Source organism: Tinamus guttatus, unplaced genomic scaffold (genome assembly GCF_059628265.1).
Source record: "Tinamus guttatus ecotype Peru unplaced genomic scaffold, ASM5962826v1 Tinamus_guttatus_pri_ptg000569l, whole genome shotgun sequence".
Taxonomy (NCBI): domain Eukaryota; kingdom Metazoa; phylum Chordata; class Aves; order Tinamiformes; family Tinamidae; genus Tinamus; species Tinamus guttatus.
Genome location: NW_028289103.1, coordinates 160,051 through 178,776, shown reverse-complemented (window position 1 = coordinate 178,776; position 18,726 = coordinate 160,051). Strand labels below are relative to the sequence as shown.

The 18,726-nt window shown below is 45.9% G+C and overlaps 1 protein-coding gene across 1 annotated transcript in view; it reads left to right on the top strand.

The window, feature by feature from the left end:
- The first annotated feature begins 8,731 nt into the window (after positions 1-8,731).
- Positions 8,732-18,726, top strand: part of SNX30 (sorting nexin family member 30) — a 43,717-nt gene continuing 33,722 nt past the window's right edge. Inside the window, exon 1 of the mRNA XM_088534572.1 lies at positions 8,732-8,897. Within this exon, the coding sequence (XP_088390698.1) occupies positions 8,736-8,897 (162 nt within the window). The 5' untranslated portion in view covers positions 8,732-8,735. The remainder of the gene's footprint in view (positions 8,898-18,726) is intronic.

Here is an 18,726-nt window from a genome sequence, read left to right as displayed (position 1 = left end):
CGGAGCTGGAAGCCTCCCGGCTTGACGGACAGGCTGCGAGAGCCAATCGGCTGCGGGGACGGCGGACAGCGCCCCACCCCGCCTCGCTATGGGTCTGCCTCTGCTCTCCGGGATCGGGCAGGGCCCGGTAACATGGCGGGCAGGCGCGGTCACCGCTCGGTGTCGCTTGAGCGGGTGTTTTTGGTCTATCTCAGCCCCTCTCGCCCACCACCCGCTAACAAAAAAGGAAAAAAAAGAAAAAAAAAAGGTGAAAGAAAGTAGTGCTTAGTGTTTAATTTCAGCCGTGAAGACGGATTTTGCACACCACAGGGAGGCTGCTTTGCATGAATCCCAGGAAAGGTTATGCATTCATGTTGCGAGAGTATGATTTGTTTTGGAAATGCCAAGTGATGGGTTTATAGATCGCACAGTGACCAAGTGAGCGTTGGAGGCTGAGCCTTAACGCTTGACCATAGTCCGTGGCTTGGATTTTACGTACGCGGAGTTGAAATACTTAATTCGTTTGTGACTGTGACCATCCGTTTGGCTGAGCAGGGCTTCACACTGTTCCCCGTGGTCTCAGCACCTCTGGTCATACACACGTAGAATAAAAAATAAAAGCAGGCAGCACATAGCTGGTAACAGGGTCAGCACTGACCCAGGCAATTCAGGTAAGCCGTGACGTGGCCCGCCTAAGGTTTATACGCATTTTTTGTTTGTTTGTTTTTAACAACAGTAAACAAATTGTATTACTTAGACCGGAGGTGGAAATGTAAACAGAGAAAATCATTTGGTTCTTAATAAGTTATTCCTAGTCCAAATGAAAGAGATTGACTCACTGCAGTATATTAAACTTTCTAATAGGCTCCAGAGCTCACAGCTGGTGCAAAGTTATTTTGCGAGACAGAGTCACAGTTTGGGCAAGGGGGTCCTGGATCAGGAAATCTAATAGTATATACACGACGAGCCGTTAAATTTCATCTGATTAATCCTGTGTCAACATAGTTGTCAAAGGCAATAGACAGATTTTTAACATCTGCTACTCCATCTAGCTATAGCCAATTATGTGAAAATATATATTTTTGTGTGTGTATATAGCATATAAAAAGCCCATCAGTATTTATAACATAATTTATTTGACTTAAAAATAAAGGATTTTACCATTGGCACACAAAGTGTGTTGTATTATGCATTTAAATTATGTGAATGTTCTGTTAGCTGTGGATGCTCTCTGTGTGTACTTTTATGCCTACATTTTAAAGTTCAAGTAAGGGAAAATGGACTGTAAAACTTAATAAATATATGCCTAGAGACTTAATAGCTTACAGATTTATAAGTAAGCTACCCTTTTTCTTTTTGGTTGGGTAAAATATACATGTGTTTGTGTGTGTAAACCAAAACTAGCACCTGAGCAGCCAGCACATGAGACAATCTGGGGAAGTTGGGGGAAATGTTTGGTTTGCTTTAAGGTTACTACAGTTATGTATTGAAGGCGAACATAGGTGCCTTTCCCCAGAACTGGTATTATTTTCAACACTTCTCTTTGCCTAAGAAGGTGAGTGAGCTCCGTCTCCCAAACTCTTTTGCATTAGTAATTCCTGAATGCGTCTCAGAACTGTTGCATGTGTTGTTTTTTTCTTCCAGCTAATTATCCGGTCTTGGGTGCTCAGCAGTCCTCTTCACCTGGGACCCCCCCTAAGTCAAGAGCACCTGCTGAGATTCATTAGTGGTAAAGAGCAGCACGAGCCCAAGCTAATACATCCACTTGCTGTGTTTCTCTGCGCTGGTGTCAGGACTGAGGATGCTCAAGGGCACTGCTGGTTGGAGCCAGGCAGATGTTTAGCTGCTGGGCTCTTTCTTGACACAGCCAGCAGCAGCAGGGAGAAAGAAGCAATGGACAGTGCTCCCAAGGTTGGAGAGAAAGGAAGGTGGGGAGAAAAGGAAGAGGTAGCAGGAGAGGCAAAGAGTCATCAATAAAGAAATTCAACTGCAGAAAGGTTGGGACTCGTTCATTCAGAAGTTCTGTTCAAGCCTGACAAAATTAATCACACCGGTAGCTTTGAGGATCTGTCTGAAAACACAGTACTGCCTCAAATCAAATGATCCTTTGGCTCAGGGAAGAGTTGCCTATCAGTAAATTAATTTCTGCCTTGGGTTATGCAAACAAGAAGGAATGTTCCTCCTCAAACTATGAAAGGAATCCAATCTCTGGCATTTCAGAATCTTTTTTTTTTTAATTCCTCTTTCTTGTTTACTGAAATCAAATAAAAGATGAGAAAATGTAGTGTTTATATAAATGTGCATTGGAAAGTTGTTACAAAATCTTCAGTGGAAGAAAAGGTTATTCCTCAGTATTGCCTGGCAAATTTGGCATGCGATTTCTTGCACCAGCCGAATGCTGTCTCCCAGGCTGCCTGTTCCTGCCAGCTTAGTGTAAAGGGACCTCTGTATCTCCCTAAATAAGCAAGCAAAAACTGACTTAAATAGCATGTAATGCTGAATGATTGTTAACTGTCATGTTTCAGAGTAGCCCTGGGCAGTTCTGTGCACTGCAGGCTGCTTAGAGTTGCCAAAGCTTTGGTGAAACAGCAATTTACCCCCTCTTTGGCCTACATGAAAATGGACTGTGTGGGATGACTTCTTGGCTTTAGAAGAAGGTCTCCTGAAATTGCACTGTAGTGCTGGCTGGCAGTGCTACTCATACAGCTCTATTCCAAACACTTCCTTTTATTTCTGATATTTACTGTGTCTCCCCCTCTTCCCCAAAAAGGCACAAATTTGACAGTGTTTTAAAGCCTTTTTAAACACTCTAGTGTGCTTACTTTTTGTATTGCATTGCCTTAAGATACAGTTATCATAGCAGCTGGAGTCCAGCTGGTAAAAAGACTCACACTAAATTGATTTTTCATTTGATAGTAATTTTACACTCTTCCATTATTTATCATAAGTGCTCTGTCTTGTCATGGTTCTGTTTATTGTATCCACAGAAAAAAGACAGCTTTGAAGGCCTTTGAAGCACCAAAAACTATACCCATTAACTTAAGTATCTTTGTGTGCATGAAATATTATGGAACACAAGAAAATCTTCACAAAAGAGTGCTGGACTGCATGCACTTCATACTCATTTTGTATATGCTGACTTGTAAACAGTTACATACATTATTCTCTCCTAGCAGAACATGTGGTTGATAGTGCTTTAAAAAAAAATACTGACACTAGAAAGAAATCTACTGGCACTGACCTGATGAAATACCACAGTTTGAAGATCTGGCTGGAAAGGCTATCAGTGTATCTTCTTGCATTGTAGGAAAGAAGCCTGCCATTTAGGCTTAAAATAAAGTATTAGATGAAAAGGAGGTGGGTTTTGCATGTGTGATCTAGTAAATAAATTCAACCTGCAATTATCCTGGTGCTCATTATGAGCCCTACTGCTGTTTCATGTCTCATTTTCAGAACAAGAGGAAGAAGCGATACAAAAGGAACAGGTAAGATTTCTTACACAGTAACTGACGGATTTCTTTTTAGGCTTACGCTGACTAATTAAGAAGCCATCTGCTATTATAAAAAGACCCTAAATGCCAATGTCGTAATCCTTGGCAGTGAAGTTCAGAACAGCACTATTCCATTGGTGCTGCCTATCCCTGGGCTTTTAAAAGGAATATCCTACAGGTGAGTTTCCATGATTGTTCAGGAGTTGCTCCAGTCCTCGTCGGAGAAAGGCATTCTGCCACCTTGTATCGTATTGCTGCCATGGAGTCTATTTGCTGCCGTCCCCAACCTCTATCTGCCCACTTGTGTTAAAATCAGGGGTATTGTTAAATAGAAATTGACTTTTTTTAACAGTATTTAGACAGAGGAAATATACAGCTCTCAGCACCCAACACCGAACTGCACATACAGCTTCTGTACAAACAACTGCGGATAACCAAGTATGTAATTTGACTCAACAGCGCTGCATAGAAGCTCTGCAGAATTCCAGCTCTTGCTTATGTTGGCCCAGGTCTGGCCTTCAGAAACAATAACAGGAGATGTAATACACACAGAATGGTCTCCAGCGGGTGCCAGGGATGTTTAATGATGGTGTATCTCGGCCCTGGACAGACAGGGATGCAGTTAAGCACTGGAAGCAGTGGGAGAGCTTCCTGCACTAACACAGCCGTCATGGAGCGGCTCCAGCGTCCCTGCAAAGCTCTGCTCCAGCCTGGCCGGACGACAAGGATACTTGTTCATCATTCCCCTATCCATATAAGCTATTGCAAGGGGCAGCATGTAGGAAACGGGTTTCAGTGATGTGGATTTTTCTTCAGAAAAGTGAAATTGGTAAATTTTGCCCTGCGTTGCTGAGATTCTCGGTGCCCAAATTGACGTTTTGCCTTTTTGTACAGTTAGTGTTATAAGCATGCCTGTTCTATCTTGTTCCTCAGCTGAGATGTAAACATGTGAAAGGGTAAGGATTTTGCTTGGTGAGTGTGTCAGCTTTTACAAATTGAGCTGAGTTAAGATATAGGCATTGAATTTCAATCGCTCTTTAGTTAGTCACTGATTTGGATTCTCATTTTTCATTTCAGTCTGTTGGTTGCAGGACCCACATGCTGATATCTTTTAGCTTGGTCAATACCTAATGAAAAGAGACTTACCAATGAAAATGTTAGGGAAAATGTAACAGTCATAAAATTATACCACCACGGTGGTAAGGAGTAGGAAATTGAGAATGGAACATTATCATCTTTTTAATCATTCATAATCTCTTAGCAAAATTGTGCATTGATTTATTTCAGTGCTTCTGTTCTTAAAAAAAAATAGGTATTTCTCTTCCTTTTATTTATTTTTTTTGTAGTGCAGCTGGATCTAGATGACCCACATGCTCATGTATTTGCAGACATCCTGTTTGTGGGTGGAAGAAGTTTCGTATGTGGTCAGCTACGTGGCACACTTTGCTGTTGTTTCAGGCACAGGAGATTGATTAGGGCCTCTCTTATAATGTTCAAGCCATGATACAAAATTTGTATGCAACTGTAATTATTCAAAAGCAAGTCTTAAAATGTTTTACCTTCCCTCTTTTTAAAATTCCAGCTCTTAGATTCAAGTGTTTATATATAGATTGTCATCTTCTATGCTAAAGGAAATGAGATTTCTCTTATGGATGAAGAGAAAGCCTCGATGAGGCTAAAAATGAGCCTCGATGTGTAATAAGAACTGGCCGAAAAGAGTGATCAGCCAGCTCTAAACTTTTTATAGTTAAGATTTTAAAGTAAGTTTCTGATATTTTCAGATATGCTTCATGAACTCTTCTAGATCTCAGATAACATCTCATACGGAAATTATATGTAATTGTTAAATCTAGATCTCTGCCTACAGGGGTATTTAAGTATTTACTGCCCATTGAAATTAGTGAGATATAGGCATCTGCCTTTCAGTTTGGTGTTAGTCCTTAAGAGAGTTATGGATACTCAACAGAGATATTCAGTTTCACAAAAGGCACGTGAAATGTGTTTAAGTGATTATTCCTATTGCAGTGACCCCTGGATCAATGCAGGGAATAGACCTGCTCAGCAGTTAACTCTCTTGACTTTATGCTGTGGGAAACACGAAATTCAAACGTAGCTATCATAGTGAGAATTTAGGGAAATAACCACTGTAAGCAGCAGGATAATTCAAATGTGTCCATGGTTCTCATTGTGTCAAAACTCCTTTTGCTTTAAATAGAAAGTTCTCTGGGTAGGAATTGTAAAATTAAGCTTCAAAAGCCTATGACAAACAAGGGAAAGAACAGATTTTCATTTTGCACGTTATCTTTTTAAAAACCTTTTAAGTTTAAAAGTGCATACATTCATAGATACAATGTGCTCTGGCACATTCTTGTGCAGATCAGGCTGCCCCCTAATATGGAAGGTTGCTCCATGCGAAATGCCAGGTGCAGAACAGAAAGAAGAAGCCTTGGTAAAAGTAGACAGAGCATCCAATTATACAACAAATTAGGGTATCTTTTTTCATTGTGATCAGGTTTGCTTTTTGTTCTGGATGAGTTTCCTCCTCTTAATGTCTTCTGTCCGTTTTCCAGCAAGAGCTTAGCTTGTTTGAATCCACAGGTGCATAAATCTTTTTCATTTTTGCATATATTGATCCAGTTTGTTATTTTAAAATGTTTCTAAGTAGCTAGTGTTAGACAAAAAGATGAAGACATGTTTCAGCTCCAAGCAGAAACTATCCAAGCAAGACAGAAAAATGTGGTCAGTAAACAAAGAGGCAGAAAGCACTCTGCCTTCATGCACAGCTATCACAGGGGATACAGGCCAGCACCTACAGCACTGGAAGGGGGCTTGGAGTTTTACCCTTGTGCGGTGGAAAATTGAGAGATGACCTCATGTCACATTAGAGACCAGACATACGGTTCCCGTGGCAACGGGCATGGTATAAATCACAGAGTCGTTGGAAGGGACCTCAGGAGGTCTCTAGGCCAGCCTAAAAGCGGGGCAGCTGTGGGGTCAGCTGTGAGGTTGCCCAGACTGTGCTCAGGTGGGTTTTGAAAGCCTCCAAGAACGGACAGCGCAAGACCCGCCTGGTTGTCCTCATGGGGAAGAGGGGCCGTCTTGGATACTTACAAGCATTCCCATCCAGCTTCCCTCGCCTCACCCTCTTGCCATGCACTCCTGTGAGGAGCTGGCCTCATCTCCGCGCTCCTCTCCCCATTGGCGCCAGCGGCCACGCGCCGCCCTGAAGCCATCCCCGCTCCGGGTGACCCATGCCAGCCCCGCAGCCTCTCCTCGCAGGGCAGGGGCTCCAGCCCTCATGCACCCGGGGCTTCCCTGAATCCGCTCCTGTTTGTTGCCATCTTTCTTGTACAAACCCGGATGCAACGTTCTTGATGCGGCCTCAAAGGTGCTGAGAGTGATCCCGTGATCTCCTGGCCGTGCTGCAAGGACATGCCGCATTCATGCTGCCTAGGGCATGGTGCTCTTCACGGCAAGGCTGTCCTGCTGGCTCGTGTTCATCTCAACGCCCACCAGGACTAAAGGCTTCACAAGTACAAATTGTTTTTTACCTGGATTTTCAGGTTTTGACAGTAGTGATGTAAGTGGCCTTGATCAGCTTCATTTGGAGATGGGTTTTGAGTTGGTACCACAGCCAGGTGACAGTGCTTAAAGGAAATGAAAGGAAAAGCTTATGCTAGCTGTCACGCCCTTGGGACACAGGCTTTTCCTGTGGGAAAACCCAGGGAACTGCTTTCCAAGCAGTGTGACATAATTAAACAGGTTTTCTGGTTTGTTGTGGTAGTTTCCACGTAAGGTTTGGATAGTCTAGAAGAAAGTTTGGATGCATTTATATACTATATATTGCTTCCTTTCTGTGATAGATAAATGTGTGGTCATTTCTTAAGGATATAGCAAGGCATATTTCACAGCCTTTTTCTCATTATGACCTGGAATTGTCTGGGGCTTTTAGTGTTATCGCATGGGATCATTAAATATTACTAGGTAGTTATTTATAGTAAGAATGATTTTTTCCCCCCCAGCTCTCCCTGTGCATTTCTTTATGCAGTGAAAGTTCACAGCTCCCAACCTTGTCCAGCTGCACTGCCGGCAGAGTTGACACCTCCATGCGTTGCTCCTTTTGCTTAATGTACTGGTGCTGCCCTTTTGATTTCAATGGGTTGTACTCAATTAAAGAAAGTTAAACATAAGAAAATAGGTTCTGAGCATCCAAGTCCTGTTCAGTCACATAGATTTCTATGAGTATATATATATAGATACGTTAATACCTATCCACAAGAACCGATAATAGCAGAGTTTATTTCTAATAGCGAACGTTGCTATTCGAGTACATGTAATCAGTGCTGAATGCATTATTCACAAAGAATAATTTATTAGGCAGATGTCACCACCCCATCTGCTCAGGGAATACCTCAGAACAGACTTTCTCCTATTTATTAATTAAAAAACGTTTATCACTTCTTTTTTTTTCCCCCAGTTAACCATGGCTAGATCACTGAATTGTCGTAACTGGTACACGCCGTTGCACAAACTGACGCGAATCGCTTCCATGGGGCTCTTGCTACTATGATCCTTCCAGTTAAGTTTAACAAACTGTAATAAAGGCTGAACGTAAGATTGCCTTTTCAGCAACTGGGGCCAAGTCTTCAGGCATCATTTGCCCTGCGGCGACTGCTCCACACGGCATCGGAGGGAACTCTCCGGAGTCAAACTGTTACGTTATGTTATGTTATGTTATGTTATGTTATGTTATGTTATGTTATGTTATGTTATGTTATGTTACGTTATGTTACGTTATGTTCTCCGAACACACCAAGGCTTGCGCGCACCGCGCCACGAGCAGCCTCGCCGGGCCGCGACGCGGCGGGCGCTGACGCGAGCCGGGCCCCGTGGCGCGGGCAGCGGCTCGGGCCCGCCAGCCTCGCCCGCTCGCCGGGGCCGCTGTCCCGCGCCGCGGACACGGGGCAGGACCGCAACGCGGCGGCCGCAGGCCCCGGCCCGGCCGCGCTCCCCCGCGCGGGGCTCGCGGCCATTTTAGCCGCCCCGCGCCGCTGCCGCCGCCCGCCCGGGCGGCCCGGGGGCTGCCCCGCCGCCCGCCGGGGGCAGGTGGCGCCCGTGGCGGAGGGCGGCGGGCGGCGGCGCGGGCGGGCGCGGCGCGCGCTCCGCCTCCTCGCGCGGCTCCAGCGCCGCGGCGGCGGCGGGCAGGCTGCGCCCGCGGCCCCAGCTCCGCGGCGAGGCCAGGCCGGGCCGGGCGCCGCCGTCGCGATGTCGGGCGGCGCGGCGGGCGCGGCCAAGCCGCTGCCCTCCTCGGGGCCCAAGTCGCTGCGGGAGATGCCGCATCCCCTGGCCACGTCGAGCAGCGAGGAGATGGGGCCGGCGCTCACGCCCAGCCCCGAGCTGCTGCTGCCGCGCAGCATCGCCGACAAGGTAGGGGCCGCCCCGGGCCGCGGCGGCGGGGCCGCCAGCAGCGCGACCGCGGCACCCGCGGGGGAGCGCGCGAGTCGGGGCCAATCGGTGCCATTGCGGAGTCCCCGCTGCGGTGCAGGGGGGTGGCTCCGTGGCAAACCCGCGGCGCCAGGAGGTGGCATCTGCCCGCGCGGGCCTGCTCGCCGCCCGGCCGCGGGGCCGCTTCCGTGCCCGCCGCAGCATCGCCGCGGCCGGGAGCCGCCGTCCCGCGGGGCGACAGGCACCCGCAGCCTCTGTGCTCGCGGCCCGGCAGCTGCCGGCCCCCGGGTCGGCTGCCCTGGGGCGTCCGAGAAGCGAATCGGCACCTGGCCGGTAATGCAGGGGCACAAGGAGCTGCCTTACCTGTGCGCGGGGTGCCCTCCTCACGGGGAGGCGGCTCCGCCGTTTGCTTCGTGCTCCCTCTCCAGCAGCGAAGGTGCGAGGCAGGCCGGGCACCCGCCGTGTCCCGGCCGTGTCCCGGCCGCACAGCAGCCCGTGCGAAGGGAAGAGGAAAAGGGACCGAGGGGCCAGTGCCGTGCCTGACCTGGAAGCGGTACCGGGGCAGAGGGCCTCGCCGAGGAGAGGGGAAGAAAAGTATTTCCAGTAGGAAAAGAAAGCAGCAGCTTTCTTTTTTCCATTTTTTTTCTCCCCTAGCTTAATTATCAGGGAAAAAAAAAGCCTGATCCTTTTGATGTGGAAAGTTTCCAGCAGCTCTGCTGTGTAGGGGTTGTCCCTTCTTAATACCTGGAGGAATGGCAAGAAAAGAAAAAAAAAAAAAAAAAACTCCTTTCCCACCTTCTTCCACCTCTGAGACTTTCCCACCTTCCTTCCTCTGAGACTAAGGAAGTGTTCTCAGCTTTCAGATGATAGTAAGTTTTTGGCTGTGCGGTTTCTTGAGTGGGCTGGAGAATTAATGGTGATAAGTGGAAGTAAATAGAGCCCTTTTGGTGGTTAGCTTGTCGGACTGGGTCTGTGCTGGTGGCTCATTAATCTCCTGAAACGCTGGCTCCCTAATCAGCTAGCAGTGTGTGGATAACTCCAGTAGCTGGGTGACAGCGGGAGGTCAGTCCTGCCGCCTGGCTCGGGCTGGAAGCTCTGCAGCTGCTCCGAACGGGCTCCTGGATGGGGGCTCTGCTTGCCCGCTCCCTCGGCCTCTCCACGGGCCCCTCTGCGCTCCTGGCCCCGGGAGATGTCTGGCTCCGTCCCTTGCGGGTGTCTCAGCTGCGGCCTGCTGTGAGAGCCGCTGTCCACAGCCAGACCTGCACCAAGACGTGCCCCTGGCAGAGGGGGGTGCTGGCCCGTCCGTACGAGCTGGATGGCCTCCTTGCCGTGTTGTTGTTGCGACCCACAGTAAAGAAATGTGTCCTGAACTCTTCTGCCAGACAAGTGTGCCTCCCGCCCCCGTTATCTGGGTTCTCCCTGGTGCAGAAGTGATGAGCCTGCCCTTTGCCTGCTGCTTTAGCACTGTTTCTAACTTCACTGCCACAGCTGTGCAGCCTGTTAGCAGCTGGACTTGTGTCAGCGCTGGTCTGCGTTCTTTAACGTGTGCTTTCCTCGTCTTCAGTGCTTTGGAGCAAGGACTCTGCTTTATCCTGAGCTGCAGGAACCTCGAAGGGCTGCAGCGTTGCCTGAATATCTCCTGCTGAGTTTTGATTGAGAAGTAGGAGTAGTCAGGTAGCTTTGACAAAGGTAGATAAGGGTCTAGTCTCATAAGCCTCTGGTTGCTGTTTGAGAACAGTGACAGAGCAGTGGGTCATGAGAACGGGAGGAAAAGTTTTTGTGCTATCTTGTATGGCTTCCCTGGCTCTGGGGTTCTTTAAGTATCAAGTATTTTGCCTCTGATGAAGAGTTGTGAAATGGCTTCTTCATCCAGACCTGCAAGAGAAGGCTGCTGAGGGGCCCAGGAAGCCTTCGCTTCTGAGCAGCATCCAGCCTCTTAACAGAAGCAGACATGTCTGTTTGCATACTTATCTTTTATAGTGATCCTGCAACAAACTTAAGACATTCAAGGTGTACATTCTTGTGTCTGAAATATCTCAGCATTGGCCAGACCTTTCTGTAAAGATCCCTATGGATACTCTATTGCATACTCTACAAATTTTGTCCCAGTGTCTGACGACTGTCAGTTTTTTTTTCTTTTTTTCCAGGGCTTTAGTTACTCCTGTTTCTCGGTAGCTGTTCTGTGATTAGCCTCACAAACAAGAGGGCTGTGGCTGTACGTAAGCAGAACTCGCCTATTCTCTTGACATCAGCTGAGAAGCGGGAACATGCAAGAGGAAAGAAGCCTGCAGGATGCAAGGCAGAGTCCAGTGCAGAGTTAGCTGTTAAACTGAGGTCTTGCTCTTCTGCAGAGTTTTCGGAAAGGCTCATAATCTGATTGAGACCCGCTGTTCGGTGTTGAGGGCCTACCCTCCTCCCAGCAGAAGAAGGTGAGAGTAATGGAGAAGTATCAGTGTGAGTTTTTCTACTCCTTTTTAATTTAGGGAGGAGAGGAAAAAAAAAGTTCTGCTTTCCTGTGCCTCTGTTTTAATAGTGAATCTTTTCTGTGCACAGGGACAACCAAATTTTAACACCAAGAAAGTGGATGTTACTAGTGGCTTAGCTGGATTAGAGCAGAGGTGAAAAGAAGGTGGAATTCTAGACAAACTAGGCCAAATCCAACTGAGTGTGAAGGGTTTTTATTAAGCAGAGCAGATATGGAATACCAGACTTGAGATCCATATATTGAATATGATTGCTGGTAGAAATAGACTTCAGAACCCTGCAGCTGCAAACTTCTGGGTGCCTTACTGTTTGCGTGTGATAGTGTACCCCTTATTCATCTAATTCCAGGCTTCAGTACTGTAGCGAACCCTTAGGCTTGTATCATCACCTAACCAAATGGAAATACTTGGGTATGCTTGCTGGAGTGCTGTAACTTAGCACTTATATTGTGGGAGGAAGCCTGGCAGTTCTCAAAAATAATATTCTGAGGCTTTGGAGCTCTACTTCCAGCCTCCTTGGTTGCTGGTTTAATTATTGCTCTTAACTTCATCCACCCACAAATGAAAGTGTTCTGCAGTATAATCTGAAAGTTTAAAATAGATCTGCCTGGGCTTCTCCAGACCTCTCCCTAGCCTGTTTAAATGAAGGACTGTTAGGCCGTCTTGATGTACTAATATACTGCTTTAAGAACAGTATTGGAGAGACTGAGGGCAACCAAACTGGAACCTGAAGTTGACAAACTTATGAAACAACATCCATCATAATAAGTCAAAAAAAAAAAAAAAAAAAAAACTACAGCAACGCTGGTAGTGTCACAGAATAGTTGTGCTTGGAAGAGACCTCTAGAGTTCACCTAGTTCAACCTCCATGCTCAAGGCAAGGCCACCTAAAACAGGCTGCAGTTGGGTTTTGAATATCTCCGAGGATGGAGATCTACGACCTCTCTGGGTAACCTGTTCTGATCACTCTTATGGGAAAAAGTGTGTGGTTCCCCTTTCCCTTTCTTAAGTGCAATTTCCTGTTCTTCAATTCCTACTCATTGTTTCTTGTCCTGACCGTGGATACCACTGAGAAGAGTCTTTCTTTTCTTTACATCTTCCCCACAGGTATTTATACGTATTGGTAACACACCCCCACCCTCAGTCTTTTCTTTTGCAGGATGAACAATCCCAGCTATATCAGCCTCTCCTAAACGACAACTGCTGTGGTCCCTTTATCGTCTTCATGGCCCTTTCCTTGACTTGCTCTGTTACATCCCTGCTTGTTCTGGGGATGCCCACACTCTACACAGTACTTCTCATGTGCCCCTGCCAGTGCTGAGCAGAGGGGTCAAGGGATCACTGCCCTTGTCCTGGGAATGCTCCTTCTTATGCAACCCAGGACGTCACCTGTGTCCTTTGCTACAAGGGCACACTGCTGGCCCGTGTTCATCTTGTTGTCCTCCAGGATCCGCAGATCTTTCTCTGAAGAGGTGATTTCCAGATGATGGTTTCTCAGCATGTGCTTGTGCATGGGGGTATTCCTGTTTGAACTTAATTAGATTTCTCTCTGCCCATCTGTCCAGCCTGTTGAGGTCCCTGTGAATGGCAGCACAGCCATCTGGTGCTTCAGCTGCTCCTCCGAGGTCTGTTTTATCTGCAGACTTGCTGAGGGTGCACTCTGTCACATCATCCGTGTCACTAACAAAAGATGTTTGACTATTGGCCCTCATATTGACACCTGGGGCACTCTGCTAGTGACCTGCCTCCTCCTAGGCTCTGAGATCACAACCCTTTGAGTCCACTATTTCAGCTAGTTTTTGGTCTACCTCACCATCCACTTACTGAGCTTGCACATCATCAGCTTGTCTGTGAAGTTATTACAGGAGGCAGTGTAGAAGACCTTAATCAAGTCAAGATAAACAGTATCCAGTTCTCTCCCCTCAGCCGCTGGTTCAGTCTAGCCTTAGCAGAAGGCTTGTTAAGGTTTGTTAAGCATGATTTCCCTGTCATAGATCCATGTTGACTGCTTCCTGTATCTCCTTCATGTGTTTGGAAATGACTTCCACGAGGATTGGCTGCATCACCTTGAAAGACTGAGGTGAGGCCGAGTGGCCTGTAGTTCCCAAGATTCTCCTTGCCATTTTTAACACAGAAATGATACTTGTTTTCTTCCAGTCCTCAGGAATCTCTTCCAGTTGCAGTAACCTTTCAAAGACAGCTGAGTGTCCTTGCACTGAATTTGGCCAACTCCCTCAACACTCATGGTGCAGCCCAGGAGATCTCGAACTTGTGTAAATCCAGGTAAAATGTTTCCTAATCTGATCCTCTTACACCAAGGGTAAGTCTTGCACTAGACTTCCTCACTGATCTTGAGGGGCCTGGGGTTGCTGAAGGCTGGTCTCACCAGTAAAGACTAAGGTGAAGAAGGTATCCAGAATCTCGGCTTCTTTTGTGTCCTGCCCCATTCAGTACAACTCGAAGACCTCCAGTTGTCCTTGATACAGGTATAGAAACCTGCCATGTTGCTAGATTCAACCCTAGAGGGGCCCATGCTTTCCTAAATCTATGCCTACATAGTCAGGCAGTGTCTCTGTATTCCGGGAGATTCCTGGGTCATCTGTCCTTGCTTCCACCCTTCCTGACTTGAGCGTAGTCAGTTGGGGATGGCTATTTAAAAGAACTGCTGTTTCTTCTGCTACACACACAAGGCTGCTCTTCTGTAGTCTAATAGTTAAAAGGACTGACTCAAACCTGGCAGGGTTTTCAGCCTGCCAACAGTACTCTACCCACAGTCAAGCTGCTGACTAAATCCTGTTTCCTGTTTTCGTAATGCTGATAATTAAAACTACTTTCTCCAGTTATTTCTTCCCCTTTAAACTGATATTATCACCTGGATAGATTAATAGTGTGGTATCTTAGAGAAAGGCCAAAGTTCCTTTCCCCTTTATAGACCGCCTGGGTTGTGATAGGGTGGAAGGGCACACAGTGAAGTGTAGTGTACTTGCTTACATTTGCCCTCCTTTATAGAAACAGGGCTTTACTGGTAAGGGTGCTCCACTGGTTTCCTGCAATGCAAGTGGTTCAGTATTGCAGTAAAACTGTGGCTGGTGTGCTGTTTGTGGTCCTCAAGTTCCCAGTACAGTGAGGTTTCTCTGGGGTTGGCAATTTCCTTCTCCTCTGTGCAAGAGGAAGGAAAAATTGCACTTAACTTGTTCAGATATATCAACATAGCTGCCTTGATGCCATTACTTTTTTTTAGCTTTACCATCTGGCAAATCTGAAAGTAATTATAATACTGTAGGTAAAAGCTATGTAGGTCTTATTTCTACTTAACTGTTGGAAGTAGGGCTATCTTTTGAGCTAAATTTCAGTGTTGCAAGGCTTTTATAATTGCTTTAATGGGTGCTTCCAATTTAATCTTACTGATTATTGAAAACACACATAAAATACATATAGGTATGCGTGCGCAGGAGACAGCACACTGATTAAAAATGACATTTTTATCTTGTATGTTCCTTGGAAACAACTCCACTAAGATTTGTGTGTTTATTTCCTGCAGAGAGCAACTGTCAAGGTAGGTGCTTAGCTCCAGCGACCCTTTAGGCTGTGGCTTGGCTGCCTGAGCTGGGGTTTCAGTATAGCAGAGACTCCAGGCTGTTGTGGCTGGGAAGAGAGCTGCTCTGGGCACTAAGGTGGGAAGAAAAGCGCCAAAAGTCTGAACTCAGGCTTAAAAGAGCCCAGCTGAAAAACTATAGGGAACATGTTTCTTCTCCAGTTACTAGGGATAGTAATTGACAGTGAGCTAGTTAGTTGCTAGAAACACTTCAGCGACAAGCTAAAAAGAAAGACAAGCCAGTGAGTTGCAAGTGTTTTAATGAGTTTAGTGTTGTCAGTGTCATGCCAGCCCGCAGGATTTACTGGCATACCTAACTCTTGGTACCTTTTTTATTCCTTAAATCTCTCAAATTGAAAGGAGGGTGGGGGTGAAAGGGGAGCTGTATTTAGCTGCAGGCACCACATTGTACCACAGCTATTTTGTTTTGTTTTAACTGAATATTTCACACAAACCATAACCTTTCATTAGGCATCTGGGCTAGAGGGTCCTTTTGAAATATCTGTGAAAATAAAAGCAAGAGAGCAGAGAAGGAAGGAGCTCAGCAGAGCCTCCTGTTAGGAAGTTCTTCGAACTCTAAGTTGCTTTAGTGATGCTAAGTCTCAGAGCCATGCCGACAGCTTCCATGCAGTTTCTTCCATGAAGCAGTAAGCAACAGGTAAGGATTTGCACTATGGCTTTCAGAGTCTTTCTCTAACTTCTAAAGAGGGTTTTCTGATAGGAGTCAAATCTTACACTCGCATCTTATGTAGAAGAGAACTATCTATGAAGAAAACAAAGGGGAAAAAAACTTCTTTCTATTCTCCAAAAAAATGAAGTAAATGTAAACAGGAACTAGCTTTACCTAGATGATACCCCTCAAATTAAGAAAACAAGTCTGAAGATTAACATGTGTGTTTTGGAAGGGCATTGTTGCAGTGATCTGTAGTATTAAGTGATGGGTTATTTATACAATTAAAGCATATACTTTAATCTTGATTCTCATTGTTCTGTACTCTGTGCTCCAGTGCCCAAACTTAAGTCTGGAAAAACAAGCTCTGCTTAAACCATCCCAACACTGCAAATCTGATAAGAGTAGCTACTGGCCATTCAAAGAGAAAATATTAGTAAGGACAAAGCTTATCTTTGACACATCTGGCAAGAAAGCTGTTGCTATGCTGGTTCGATGCCCTGTCCTCGTGGGAAAGTACTGCTTTGTGCTCCTTGACTGGAACTTCCTGAATCTTTATTAAAGGCTTCCCAAGGTCTAAAAATCTGACTTACTCCAACTTTATAGTTGGGTTCACTTTTTTCCAGTGAGTTTGGTGACTGGACCCGTTCCTCAAAGAAGAAATTATCCCCAGCGCAGGTCCTGCTGGAGGGCTCGGACGCTTTCTCCGCTGGGACACTGCGTGCGACAGAGCTGTGTTTTGTTTAGCTCCATGTTGAAGGCGTTAAGGGAGGTGGGCATGGTAAGTTAACGATTACCATCAGCTTTCCTCAAACACGGGCTTCTCTGGGCAGAGCTGTCAGCTTTGTTGTGGCTTTCAGAAGTCAATATGAGGCCAGCTGGAAGTTAAAATCTTGGATACTGCCAATACAAAGCTGTATTTCAGACTGTCACCAAGAAGCCCCCCGGAAAGCTTTAATCAGTACCACTTATTGTCAGGGGTCAGCACGTGCTCCTCAGGATTTGTGTCCTGACTTTGTTCACTGAACTGCTCGCTGCTAGATCCATATGCTTCATTCGATGCCATCAGGGCTAAACATCTGTGTGTGCCACAGTGGCTGTCAGGAGTGTAGGCTGCACAGGGCTGTAAAGGGTCTTCCTGTGGCAGTTTCAGTTGCAGGATCTTGTTTCTTCCCTTTATCAGTCTCTCTATATGAGTTATTTTCCATGCTGTGATGAAGTACTGCAGGACTTGCTCCCATTTGCCCCCCTCTATCCCTTAAAGGAGAGAGTGAAGTGGTCATACTGCATTTTTGTTTTTGACAGGTAAACACTTGATATCAAGTTTCCTCCTTCAAATCTCATCTTGCTGGAAACTGCCCTGTTTGTCAGCAAACATGGTAGAGGAGTATTCCTTAAAAAGCACCTGGGTAAACTAGCTCTGAGAGCTCTTCCAAGAGCACAGTCCTCCAGTTCTTCCCAGGATTAAGATGAAAACATTGGTTTTATTATCTCTGCCTCCTGTGCTTGTTCAGTAAGGGCTCTAGGGTCTGACTTGCCCTCCTGCTTGTGTACTTGTGTGTGTCCTATATCATAATGCAAGATAGCAGCATGTGCTTGTTTGCCAAACAACATCCCCAGATACTAGAGTATGTCCTGGTCATCTTTCGTCTTCACGTTTCTTCCCTTCCTGTTCTGAACCTCTTTGTTCAGGTCAAAAAAACATTTCTCTTTGCTCTCTGGGGCATCTAAGCCAGATCAGCACTTCAGTGACACTGGATACTCAGATAAAGGTTAAAATCTATGACCCAGTTAAATCTACTGCTGCTACTAGAGCACGAGCCGGAAAAACTGATGCAGGGTATGTTTGCAGTGCTCTGACACAAAGCTGTGTGGCTCCAGGAGAAAGCAGTTTAGTTTGGACTGGCTTAGCAAACTGTTCCATCTGTAGTCTGATATAAATCTGCCTTCTTGGATTGGGGATGACTTCTGGTTATATGCTGTATTCACAAAGGGCTCCTGCTCATGGTTTGTATCCTGGCTGGTGCTTTGCTATGTAGAGGGTCAGAGCTCAGGTTCTAAAAACAAAGCTTTAAACAAAGCATTGCGTATGTGCTCCTTAACAAGGTGCTGTTTAGTGTTTAAAAGTGGGTTATGCTGTTCCTGTGCATGCAGCTGTGGAATGCTTCTGAGGACAGTTAAGTTCTTGTAATGAGCAATATTCTTGTAACAAACTCCTTGCAGATGGACATAACTTGCAGAGCTAGAAGACAGTAATTAAAGACTTGATTAAAACCCCGGCTTTTTTTTTGTTTTTGTTTCCTTTCTTTTATTTTTCCTTCCTTTTTCTGTCATTTGTGATAAAAGAAAAAAAACACTACATATTTTCAGAAATGCTTAGAAATCTTTGTATGTTAAAGAAAGAATGGAAGTGAGTCTGGATTCTTTTTCTCTTCTGCTGAAGAAGGGAAAACTTGTTCTGCTGAGGGATCCAAATCCAAGCCAGCCCCAATAGTGAAAACTTGCTTGCCTTCCACAGCTCACAAGCCTTCTCTGCTCTCTCCACAGCTGTTAACTAATCTCACTGGGCAGTTGCCAGAGGGACTTCTTGCTTTTTGCAGGGACTCTTGAGTTGTGTAAACATATCTGGAAGCTAACCTTGTATCTGGGACTTTCTCACAATAAAACGGCTAATCTCATGGATGTGCTGAAATACCTTAAAATGGAAAAAGATAGCATGCCATGTTAAAGGAGCTAAAAGAGGAAACAAACACCCTATTCCTTCTTCTCATTTCACTTCTGTTAAAAGCATATGGAGAAGCATGTGCCATAGCCATAGAATTTATAAGCCAAAGGCAGTATGTTTTATCTCTGTGTATTTTTCCTAATCAATGCCTGTTCCAAATAACTTAACCCACTTCTTCTGCCAAGCAGCCAGCTTTTAGAAATCTTCTGGCTTTTGTGCACAGAGTAGCTCAGAAATGCTGCTGATCTCTAATACTGACAGGCCATCTTAACTGCTGTTAAAACATATACTAGAGGCCACTAATTATACACTCTTTCAGAGTATAACCTGAACTACAT